At 43.9% G+C, this 12,094-nt stretch overlaps 1 protein-coding gene across 1 annotated transcript in view; it reads right to left on the bottom strand.

The window, feature by feature from the left end:
• Window positions 1-12,094, bottom strand: part of BCR (BCR activator of RhoGEF and GTPase) — a 99,424-nt gene that overhangs the window by 47,132 nt on the left and 40,198 nt on the right. Inside the window, exon 2 of the mRNA XM_053993631.1 lies at window positions 4,431-4,615. Within this exon, the coding sequence (XP_053849606.1) occupies window positions 4,431-4,615 (185 nt within the window). The remainder of the gene's footprint in view (window positions 1-4,430; window positions 4,616-12,094) is intronic.

The raw sequence follows: 12,094 nt of genomic DNA, 5'->3' as shown, positions 1-12,094 counted from the left end.
CAGTGGAATGAGCTTTGCTTTTCCACTGCCTGCCCTGCACCCACCTCCCTGAGCCTGCCTCTGCTGGGGAGCATCCTCAAAGGCCTTTCCTATTTCTGCAGTCCCAGGGCTGCAACCTCTCCTCAAATGAGGAGCAGCACCAGGATGACAGCAAGTGAGGCTTCCCCCTTTTCCCAGCCTTCTCTAGCCTCCAGGCTGCAAGCTACCCACTCCAAAACTCCTGGCAGTAACTCTTCTCTTCTGAAGGGTGCCAGTCACTGATGTTCCAGCTGTCCCTACACCTTCCTGTGGCCTAAGAATACTGCAGCAAGCTCTCCCTCTGTCCTTCTCAAACTTAATCCAGGTATTTTCTCTGCTCTTCACCCTCACTGTATGGGAAAGACAGACACATTCTCTCTCTTTCTGAGAGTGAATTACCACTATTTTTTACCAACAGTCTGACACCTTCTGAAGCTACCAGCACTGTCTTATTTGGCAAACATTTACGCTGAAATTTTCCAAGAGAGATTTTCAGAATTTCTGTGAAGTTCAATCACAACAGTTCATCTGTTACAGAAAGGAAGGTTTGGGAAAATTAAATCTCTTCTCAAGTTAAATAAACAAACAACTTAAGCATTAGTGGAACCTATTTCTCCTTTTCCCATTGTCCCTGTAGGCTTGCTTCAAACAAAGTTTGGCAAAAGCACTGGTTTTATGGCAGGACATGCATCAGCAGCCCAGCCTGAGATTCTAGAAGAGCCAGAAGAAATGGAGCAAGTTGAGTCAGACCCTCCAAACATTTGTTAAGGCCTCCCTTCCACACAAATGCCAAGTCAAGGGCTGTTGAGATCCACACTACAAACATCTGTGTTGGTTGTCCCTGTCTGGGTCACAGACAAAACTAATGCCAGCGCAGCCTTGTCCTCCTGCTTGCACAGCAACAGTTTGTGCAGTGGGCAGGGAACAGGTGGAATGGGAATGCCCCAGCTGTGGCTGGAGAGGCACCCTTTGGAGGCAGAGCAGGCAGCATCTCCTCATCTGCTCAGGAGATGCAGGTGGTAGGAGGGAGTAGAAAACACTGCCCAGGTGACAAAGTGCAACCACCACAAACCTCTGGAAGTCAGCTGCAACCCTCAGTTCTTGGAATAGAATGTGCTGTGAGTTGGTCACCCTACACACCGAGGGAACAGCAGGAAGCTCCTTCACAAGCAGTCCAGGAGGTTTCCCTTCATTCTCTTTGAGCAAGAGACACTGCTTTTGGCACTCTGCACTTTCTCCATGGTGGCTGGACAGAGCAGGTGAACCCTGATGTGCTACCCAAGCACGGGCTATAGCTGCTCTAGGGAGGTGGAAGAACTCAAACACCTGGCAGAAAAATACAAAGCCCAGCAGAGCAAGCCATAAAATAAGTCAAAGCAGAATGCCCTCAATATTCAGATAGCAAAAATGCAGTCCCCAAGAGGTCTCAGGGATAAGGCAGATAAACATCACAGCAAAATGCTGCAATGCCTGTGTGATGATAAGTGAATTACTTAGATTTATATTTATATTAAAACATTTGAATATCATTGTTTGCTACATTTTCAATTTTCTGGGTGTCTGACTGGAGTGCTGTTAACTCTTGGTTGCAAAGTGAAATTAAAGGAATTTTACTTTAATGTGAAGAAAGCTGTGTTAAGAGTCAGAACCTGGTTTTGCAGAACATTACTCATCTCACATTAAGCACCCAAAATTAGCAGATGCTTCTCCCATAACCTGTCTGCCCTGATAACCTGTGGTTAGTGAACATGCCATCCTCTTATCTCACAGGAACACTGCAAGGACAATTAAGACCTGTGTGGCATTCCAGCTGTATCTGGACTTCATGGAAATGAATACTTTTGTACCCAGACTGGAGTTTGCAGTGTCCTGTAAATAAGGTGCACACTCTAGAGATGAAAATAAGGTGCAGCTCTGGAGATGAAATATTGAATCCTGTGAGTGTCATTCACTCTATGCACTGCACAGTGCAGGAGCCCACAGGAAAGATGGGACAACTGAGTAATTCCAAGTTATCATAATGATTCAAGAGTTCTTAACTTCTAATGACTTTACAATCTTAATGTTTTGCCATGATGTATGTAGTGCATGCATTGTGTTGCCGCATGCAGTTCACTTCCAGACTCTGGTCATAAAAATAATCTGAAATTTTCAGAAGTAACTGCAGGCACCCCAGTTAAAAGGGCAAGAAGACAACTTTAAAAGCAAACACATCTAAACAAAACATGTTTTCTGCTAATCAAGTTTAGTACAAAAGAAAATGGAAGGGACATATGTCCTGGTATTTGTGGTCCAACACATGTTATGTTTGGCTCAGCAGTGTGTTTGACACTTAATTTTGTTACCGATGTCTTTTCCACTATAGCTGAAAACATAGCTCAGCAAAAGCCATCTCACAGCTCAGGATGACTGAAAGTTTAACTTGCTTGGGAAATACCTGGATATAAATTTAGTCTCTTTCTGCTTGTCATGGACTGTCCAGGGATTGTCATCTGTGGACTGATTACAGACAGGATCAAGTGAAGTTCATGATTAGAAGTCCAATGTGTATCAGAACACCTCTTTCTTTTGGAAGCCATGAAACATCTTTTTGTAGTCAGAGAAAAGAAAGCAGCAATTTATGTTAAAAATTATTTTTGAAGAAGCAGCCTTCAAGCATTACTAAAGTAACTTTTAAATTAACTACTGTTAAATGCTTATGAGGCAATATTCAAACAAATAAAGAAAAATATTAACTATTAGGCAGTGTCTCCTCCAGGCACTGTCATAACTGGTTCTTTGAAGATAACTCTCAGCCATGTGTAGTCACACAGTGTTTATTCCTTCATCATGAGAAACATAACATGAAAATCTCAAGCCAATTTTAAAATGGTTTTGGAGCTTTTTGAATTTACTAATGGTAATTTCTTCACTCAAAAGCCTCTTACATATCACAAGAATTCTCATCTTGAGAGATAAGAAAGCATCTCAAAATGAATTCACTAAAGCATAAGCAGCTAACTAGATTCTACACTTTACAGTCAAATAAAACTAAGCAAACACCAACAATATATCTACTTGATAATGCTTTAAGAGATCTTGACAATGATTTTTATAAATGAGAAAGAACAAGGACACTGTGTCAGGAAGGATTCTTAGCCCAGAATTCATCCTGGAAGAAGTAAGCATAGCTGTGACAGTAACCAACAGAGAGCAGAAGGACGTGTACAGTGATGGTTGGTGGCACTTCTCAGACTTGCCTTTTGATGCAAGATAAATAAAAGTCCCTGATAATGGTGATGGTGTTGATTTACACGTACACTGATATCTCTAAAATATCCATAATTATCTTCCATGATATCTTAATTAACAGGAAAGAACAATATAAAGGCAGCACATAAGTTAAAACACTTGGATGAGAGATTTCAAAGTGTCATTTACAATGTGGGAATTCAAGATTGTTTGGCACATTTTCTTTGAAGTAATGTAGGAAGGAAGTGACAGTTGCCTTTGTGCTATTGAACATCTTTATGAATGATTTGGGGAGCCCAAAAGTTTGAAAATGACAAAAATATTCAGGAAAACAGCAACTTGGGACTCAAGTGCTCTGCAATCTATTGCAAAAGGATAAAAAGAAACAAAAGGTTGAAAGTCAAAGAGACTAATCCAAGCTGAAACAAAGACATTTTGGACTGTGAAGACAGCAGAGCTAAGAGCTCTTTACCAAGGCATGCAGATGATCCACTACCAAGAATATTGTAAAACCAAAACCAGAAATTTTCCTACAGTTCCAAGCTATAGCCGTGCTACTGAACCTGAAGCAAAACCAAAGCAAGGCAGACTGAAGGGCCATGTTAAGCCACAGGTCAGGCAAGGCAGCCCTTCTATATTTTTAATCTATGATACTTGATTATATAGACAACTATTTAGTGAATAGTCAAATCCATTACAAGTAGTGGCCATCTCCCACCCAAAGTCACCATTTCAGAGCTGGCACTTTTAAATCTTTTTATTCCATTTTCACAGGGTGAAGGAAATAGGTCTTCCAGATGCTTGATCAAAACCATTAACCTACCTGAAAATAACTTTTATTTTCCTTATGAAAGGCAATGACAAATCACATGCAGAGACGTATGAATGTATTTCATTCCACAGCCTCCTTTCCAAAATATCTGCTATTTAGAGACCCTCTCAATTGCAATTAGTCACCAATTCTCTCCACTAAAATTCACAAAGGGCTCAAAAATCATATACACAACATTGAGCCCTGAAGTTTAGGCCTAGCATCAGCTAAAATGTACAATGTACAACACCAGGCAGTGCTGTATCACGTCGGGTGATGTCCCACAGCACTGGCAGTCCCCGCTAAGCCCGACCGCCCCTGGCAATCCTGCGAGGCTTTGCTGGGAGCAGGGAGGCAGGGAAGGACTCACTGATTTGGTGGATTCCAGGGAGCCCGAGGACAGCGTGTCGCGGCTGCCGCGGCTCTTGGAGCTGAGGTGCGGCGAGGAGGACGGCGAGTCGTCGATGTAGGGCATCATGTCATGGTGCCGCCTCTGCTCCTCGGCGCGGTCAGCATCGTACGCGTAGCCGGGCGGGGTCCCCCCGAACGGGGCATCTGCAAAACACAACACAGGCTCTGTGTGACATTCACATTCTCTGGACAGAGAGACATAATTCTGTCTCTCAGGAGAAGCACAGAGAGAAGAGAAAACAATCTTTATCTCTGCTCCTGTGTTTTCCCCATGTGGAATGTGGTATGGAGATTGTTTACCTGCAGTGATTGCTGGGTTGGATTCTGGTGAAGGTTGTTTGGGTTCAGTGACCAATCGGATCCAGCTGTGGCTCAGGCTCTCAGCAGAGAGTCACGAGTTTTGTTAGAGTTAGTTGATAGTTAGGTAAGTAAGAAGTAAGTATGTAGAATAGTATAGTCTCTCTTTAAATAGTATATTAACATAATATAGTATAGTTTTAATAAAGCCGATCTGATCTGGAGCCAGACATCATCATTTCTTCCCATCCGAGGTCGCCTGTTATACTATAGCTCTGCTCAGCCTGCTCAGGCAGGGCACGGGCTGGGCAACACGGGCACGGCCCCCCAGCTGCTGGGGTCAGTTATCAGGAAACCCAAAGTGAAACACACATCAAGGAGAGGAGTAAATATAATTAAATTCATGTTGTCACCAAAAGTTCATTTCAGTTATTCTAAGTCCTAAAAGGCAAAGTCCTTTCTTGCATTAGTGGTCATTTAATTGCAGCTCTTTCCCTCACATCTTCCTTCAAAAGCATTAGCACCAAAATAAATGCTTTTGCTGGCTCCATAAAAGTTACCAGTCTGGGTTTAGGAAGCTACTGGGTAATAGGCTCTGGGTTTTCTGCCAATCAAGAACAGGTGATGCCCCTGCCAGTTTAGGTAAGATAGGTAATACGTAACTCAGGGAGAACTGTAACTCTCTCCATACCTCTCAGCAACAAGAAGAGTAGGAAAGAAAGGTCCTACACGTCAAGTGAACCAACCTACTAACAAAAATAAAATCCTAAAAGGTCCTCTTCTGTTGACTGCCCCTCCTCCTATTTTGAGCTTAACCCCTTAAACAAATAAACAACCCACCACACTGCTCCCTTCTATACATCCGTCTCCCCTCCCCCAAAAAGCCCTAAAACAACACATCCAAAACACAAGCAGAAAAGGATGGTGGTATGAGGAGTCAAGCTAACCATTACTGCATGAGACAGCAATGAACTTCTGCAGGAAAACTGAGTAGGAAAACTGGTTATGGCATCTTTAGTTGCTGTGTACAGAGACTGCTTCTGCAAAAATCTGTAACAAGGACACACAGAGCAGCTCCTTCTGCCATAAGCTAAAAGGCTTTTCATCTCTCTACACAAAGAAATATACACAGAGGAGCCAAATTTGGTGTCTACACAGTGACAGTGCACCACAATCTCCATGGGCCTGTGAAGCACTTTCACCTGGCAATGCCCAGCAGTGTCCTGTGTGTGACAGAACAGCCATGCATGGGCCACTGCCCACAAAATGGCAGAGCTGTTCCTCCTCTTTCAGCTGCAAGTCACAGAATGCCACCCTTCTCCCCAGACTGAAAAATAACTCCAAGGAGATAAGCTAGATCTGCCTTTACAGAAGCCAGTGAGCCTTATGGAAGACAAAGCCATCAAAAAAGGAAAAACAGTTACACTTGAACACAAGCAGAAGTGATTTCTTGTTTTCACAAATATCCAGGTTCTGTTAAAATAATAAGCAGCTGCTGCCAAGCATACTAATAATCCTGTTATACATCACTAAGGCAGGGTGGAGGAGTAACATTTTAAAGCCCACTTTCCTCCCTCACAGTAAACTCAGTTAAAGTATGACTCATTTCAGTAAAAGATGTGAACTTTATGTGGAACAGCATAAAACTTGATCTATGTGGCTTTTTCAGGAGGGAGAGCTGGTCTGGGGAATTTACACAAACAATATACTGAAAACCCAACAATAAACTCACTGTAGATGTGAGCCTCGGTCTCAGCTTGTACCAAATGCCACCCAGCTAACAGCCTGGTACAAGGCCTTGAGGCTGCTGAAGGACTGTGGCAATATTATTTTAACAATCTCAGTGAGTTTTATGTCACCTACCTGCTCGAATTATTACCTTGTGCTCAAGCTCTCAGAGTTCCTCAAAAGACTTGTCAGACTGTGCACAATCACAGCAACAATAGGGAAGGTGGTATCTGTTCTCTGGAAGGAACTTTGGTCCAGGTGTTAGAGAGTCCACAACCATTCAGAAAACACCATATAAGTTGATTTGCTAAACAGTAGCTTGAATGGGAGTTGCTGAAAACAGGAACTTTCTAACCTAAGAAACCTGTGATACATCACTGACAACTGAACACGGGTGTTATCCAAGGAGGAACCTCAGTACTGGGCACTTCTGCTGGCCTCAAGCCCACTCAAGGAAGAGTTCCTTTTTCCTGCAGAAGTTTCTTCAAACTATTCTTACCCAAACCCATTTCTCTGCACTCCTGCAGTAAAACAAGACCAAGTCGCTGTGTGGAAATTAAGGCAGGAATATTTTTTTCACTCCCAGTGCTCACTCTCAAAATGAATAGTTTGCTCCACTTTTGTTAGTGGGGGAGTAAATGCAGACTAAAATACATTAGCAGAAAGGCTTGCAGTGAGTAACAGTATTTCCACTTTCCTCACTTTCTCCAGCTAAAAAACAGCTTCACACTTCTACCTCCCATAATGTGCTCTGTCTCCCACTGCACAGGAAAACCTTTACCTGAAACTGGAGGAAATGCCAGCTGGAGGATCAGCTCAGAGGAATATTTATTCCTAGCTTTGCAACAGGATTCAGTTTACCTTTGAATCACTTTGTCTCCCTAGCCATAAAAAAGAAAATAAGTAATCTTGCAAATCTATCAGTGTCACAGACTGCTATGAGATCTGTTCATAAAACCCCATACAGAATTTAAAACTTTATTTCTGTATCCTCCAGGGATTCTTCACATATTAAAAAGCTTAGAAGTAGTTATAATCCTTCTTCTCTCTAGTATTGCTGAATGCAGCACTGAAATCTACCTATGGAGATTTTAATTATCTCAAAGGCAGAAAGACCTTCTTGCTTTTATTTGCCATTTTTTCCCAGAAAAGCAAAGTACTGCCATAGCCAGATACACTCCGCAAGCCTGAGCACCAGGAACAGAGGTAGCCTTGTGTCTCTGTGATGAAAGAGCCCGCTGTTGCCAGGGAAACTGGGTTATTCACATCTCCTCAGCCCAGCACAATGCTCACAGGCTGCTCAGCCTCCACCTGGGAGCAAAGGACCAGAGCAAAGGGATCAGAGCCAGGAGCTCACCTGCTCTGACACTTGCAGCTGCTCTAGGTGCTGCTACGCTCGGTGGCAAGTGGAGACAGCACACGGACTCAAGCAAGAGCACTTGGTTTCTTAGCCAGTGTCTCTGTTAAGGTGAGCATTAAGAGGGTTCTAATTCTCATTTTTGGGCCACCCAGGCTCAGAGTTACTATTGCTAACTTTGCCATCAAGGCCAGAGGAAGGTGAACCACAGCAACAACAGATAACTGCTGACAAGAAAAAGGGCAGGCAAACAAGGCTGATGGGCTCCACCACGGTGTGCTAAGAGAGCACCTGAGAGACACACCGAGGACATGGCTCCATGTGTGCTCTGCTTCTCATCTCACCACCAGGCACAGCCCTTTCTCCTCCTCTTTGGGTAACCTGAAAGAGATCTCATCCCACAGAGAAGAACAGCAGCTGTGACTTACAGAAATGAGCTCTCTCAGCACACAACAGGAGCTATTTCTACCCCTGGCCCTCTGATATTCTCTTACAGTACCACTCTCCTGTACCAGCAAAACGGGCTGTGAACCACCTGGGGCTACAAAGGCTCATCATTAATTCACCCATTCTGCAAAAAACCACTCAAGCATTTACTTCCACCTTTGGTTCTGACAGCAACAGCCTGGCCTTGTTTTGCTTCAGCTTCTATGAGTCTGTTCTAGCACTTCCCTCCTCAGTTACTGCTTCCATCCTCTCATCTTGTTTTTCATCTCTGTCCCATTTTCATTTTCTTTTCTTTTTCTCAAACATAATATTCCTTTCCTCTGTGACCTTGTGCCTCCCCCTCTTCTAAACTGCTTCCCTCCCTCACTGCTTCAAATTTCACCTGGCTGGGGGGTAAGGAAGAATCTAACAAATTTACAGTTACAAATTCACTGGCACTCAGAGAGAGCACAGCAACACTGCTCCCTTGCCCTGTTGCCTACACCCTTCCTGCTGGGTGCCACATTCATTCTTTGGAAATATGAAATCATAGACCTAATGCGAAAGCAGGAAGGGTAAAAGAAATTAACTTCTAAGTAAAAAGAAAGATTATCTGCATCTAATCCACAGCCACACAATGGTTCAAATGCACATGTCATACTTTCACAGCAGCACAACATCCATAGCTGCTTGAGAGGCTTAACAGCAGCATGCAGAGAAGATTCCAAGCGAGCTGTGCTCCAGCTAATCCTGCTAAAAGAGCAGTGAAGCCACAGCAGCTCAGACCTGCCTGCCTAAGTAAATACCTAGAATCCTGGAGGGGGGAGGGAGCTGTACATCCTGCCAAAGCCCCACATCACTGTGGCTTCTTTGTGAATGGTACCCCGGCTAGCACAACTTTGTAATGTCTACACTCACTCCAAAAGCATCCCCACAGCTGCAGAGCAGAACAGAGCTAAGGCAGTTTGCACCCTTGTGTTTCTGTGCCAGGGAATGTGTGAGGCCATAGTTTGACAATGCATTGTCTTGGCAGCAATAGGGTTTTAGGTTTCCCCCACCAAGCCATAAACCACTTCACTGCCCTTTCCCCTCTTATCCCCTTAGTTCTGCAACCCCACAGATGCCTGTGGTCCAGATAAAGAACTCAGCCAGCTCAAAGAAAAATATCTTTGACGCTTCCCTTCTAAGCTGGATCAGCTTTGTGATTTAGTTCATGGCTCAGAAATCCAAACTGGAAGGATGCACACACAGTAGATATGGGGTGGGTACACGTAAAAGCTTCTACTGCAACTGAAGCAAAACACTGCTTCATTTTCCTTCAGGCTGAAGCTCAGTCAATTCCTGGGATTTACACGTGGCTGCTTTAAGGATAAGTTACTGGAATGCAACACCCCTTCTATTTTTGTTTTTCCTTTGTAACCTTTAAGTTACTAATGTGCCTTCCAACCTTAGCTCCAGCTTTTGCATATCACTGTTTACTTGGTGATAAACAATACAGAAACATGTAATTTTATTTCTTAGTGCTGGCCAGGCTACTTGGAGAAGGATCAGGGATTCAGGCCCAGTGCTGAGCACATGTCGAAGTACATCAGTGTGGATGGGCTGTGAATGCAGTTGCCTGGGGAATGCAGCACTGTTCTCTAAAAGATATAATAACTAAGCTATGGAAAGCTAAACATCTTGCTTATTTCTTTGACATATCCTGAATCATCATCTCCAAACCCAGGAAACAGCACACTCAATATGTACAATTTCACACAAAACTGAGATCCACAAATGATAATTATGGTGTTTAGCTATACCAGGAGCCTGTCCCCCGGGACACAAAGATCAAGTATCAAAAGAAAAAGAACAGAAATGTTTGCCATGTCAAATCCCTACAACTTTATTTTTCTTGTATGGATGAAGAAAAGGCTCTGCTAGGATGCTAAACAGATTCAAAACAAACTATTTTCTTCATCCTTTCCATCTCTTCTCTACGTAAAGACAGTACACCTACATGTAAAGATGTTCAGTGAACCCTGAAGCCTCCCCTCATGTACAAAACCAATTCATTTAGCAACAAAAAGTCCCATTAATTTGTAAATTCATTCTTCAGTACGAGGTAAAATCAAAGACAAAGCCATCCCAAGTTAGCTCCAAGCCTGCCTATGGCCTCAGACCATGTTTCTCCTTTAGGCACATGAAGTGAAGCCAGCTATCGGTGCTGACAGACTCTTACCAGGCACCCCATCACTGAAAATGTCCAGAGGATGATCCCTCACACTGCTGAACAAGCTGACTGGGAGCATGGGCTGCAGTGAAACACAAAACAGCTCACCCAGGAAACAGCCATCAGCTCAAACCCAGAGTTAAACAAGCACCTTCACACAGGCTGCACTGTCCCTTCTGCAGGAGACATGAAAGCCTCTCCAGGGAACAGAACAAAAGGGAAACAGCACCCCAGGAAGGGAGGTTTCTAAATACATTGCTGAACACTTGAATGACAACTGCAGCTTATGCAGCATGCAAAAAAGGAGTTAGTGAATCCAAAATTTCAGCAGATTTTCCCACCAACATCCATTTCAGGTTTGCACCCTCGGCTCTCTCATTCCAGTAAGTAATCTCCCGACCATGTGGAGAGGCTGCAGGAACAAGACCAGTGACATGTGAATTTTACTTCCATGTCTGCTAAGGAAGGGTAAGACTCACATGTGAGTCAAGTGTGTATGTGCATGTACAGATTGAGAACTGCTTCTTATTTTTGAGATGGAAGGAGGAGAAAGCAATGTACCTTGCATATGGAAACAGCAAGACAGCTGGTGGCTCTCTCCACCCTCCCTCCCCCGGGGGGATCCCAGGCCATGGATGTTAACCAGCCTCCAAGAAACTTCTGTCTCCACCACAGATGAGCTTTATCCCCATAGCAGACAGCGCCTTTAATTCTTTAGGAGATGAATTAACTGCAGTCCACTTTTAATCTTTTAGGTGTGTCAAACCCAGATCATTAAACATCTAAAAAAGAAGATCAGAGTTCTTTAATCTGCCCATATATTCCATGAAGAGTTCATGCAGAGACTAGAGGACAGGTCTGATCTGTTTGTAGCAGCATGTTACTAAAACATGTTGCATTTGCTCTCATTGGTGCATTTGTGGGGACAGATTAAACATCCATGCAGATCTAATGCCCATGCAGAAGAAGTTCCATGATCCACCTATTATGTGAAAGTTGGGACTACTGAGGCCATTCCCCACCTCAGGGAAACCTAAAGCATCCTCCCACAGGACAGAAGCAGCTGCTCACTGCAGCTACTGAGAGTCATTAGAAAAATCCAGGAAGCTAACCTGATTATCCAGCAGAGTCCAGACACGACTGTTCTGCAGCATGCAAATTCCGAGGATGTCCCTTCTGCCAGCACAAGTTCCCTGCTGCTCATCTTGACTCCTGGCAACTCCAGCCAGCAGCCCCGGAGTGCTGAGGAATCACACACACCTCACACACAGCCAGGCCTGCACAAAGTGCACAGCACAGCACGCAGCAGGGCAGGAGCAGCAGAGGGCTAAATTCCCATCTCTCCAAGACATCTGACACTTAGAGCAGTTTCAATCCAACTGAAACACTGGGAGGGAAGCACAACCACTGCACACCACAAACCAGACAGGGGAGTCCAACCGATAACAACAGCTGTGATTAGGAGGAGAACAGGTCACACTTTTAGATGTGGCCTTTCAAATACAGGGTGTCTCCACAGCCATTTGTAAATTCTAGGATACACTACAAGCAGTGGGGTGTGACTAACATTAGGAGACAAAGTTACACCCATTGCCACTGCAGA

The sequence above is a fragment of the Vidua macroura genome, chromosome 18 (genome assembly GCF_024509145.1).
Source record: "Vidua macroura isolate BioBank_ID:100142 chromosome 18, ASM2450914v1, whole genome shotgun sequence".
Taxonomy (NCBI): Eukaryota; Metazoa; Chordata; class Aves; order Passeriformes; family Viduidae; genus Vidua; species Vidua macroura.
This window is presented reverse-complemented; position numbering and strand designations above follow the sequence as displayed.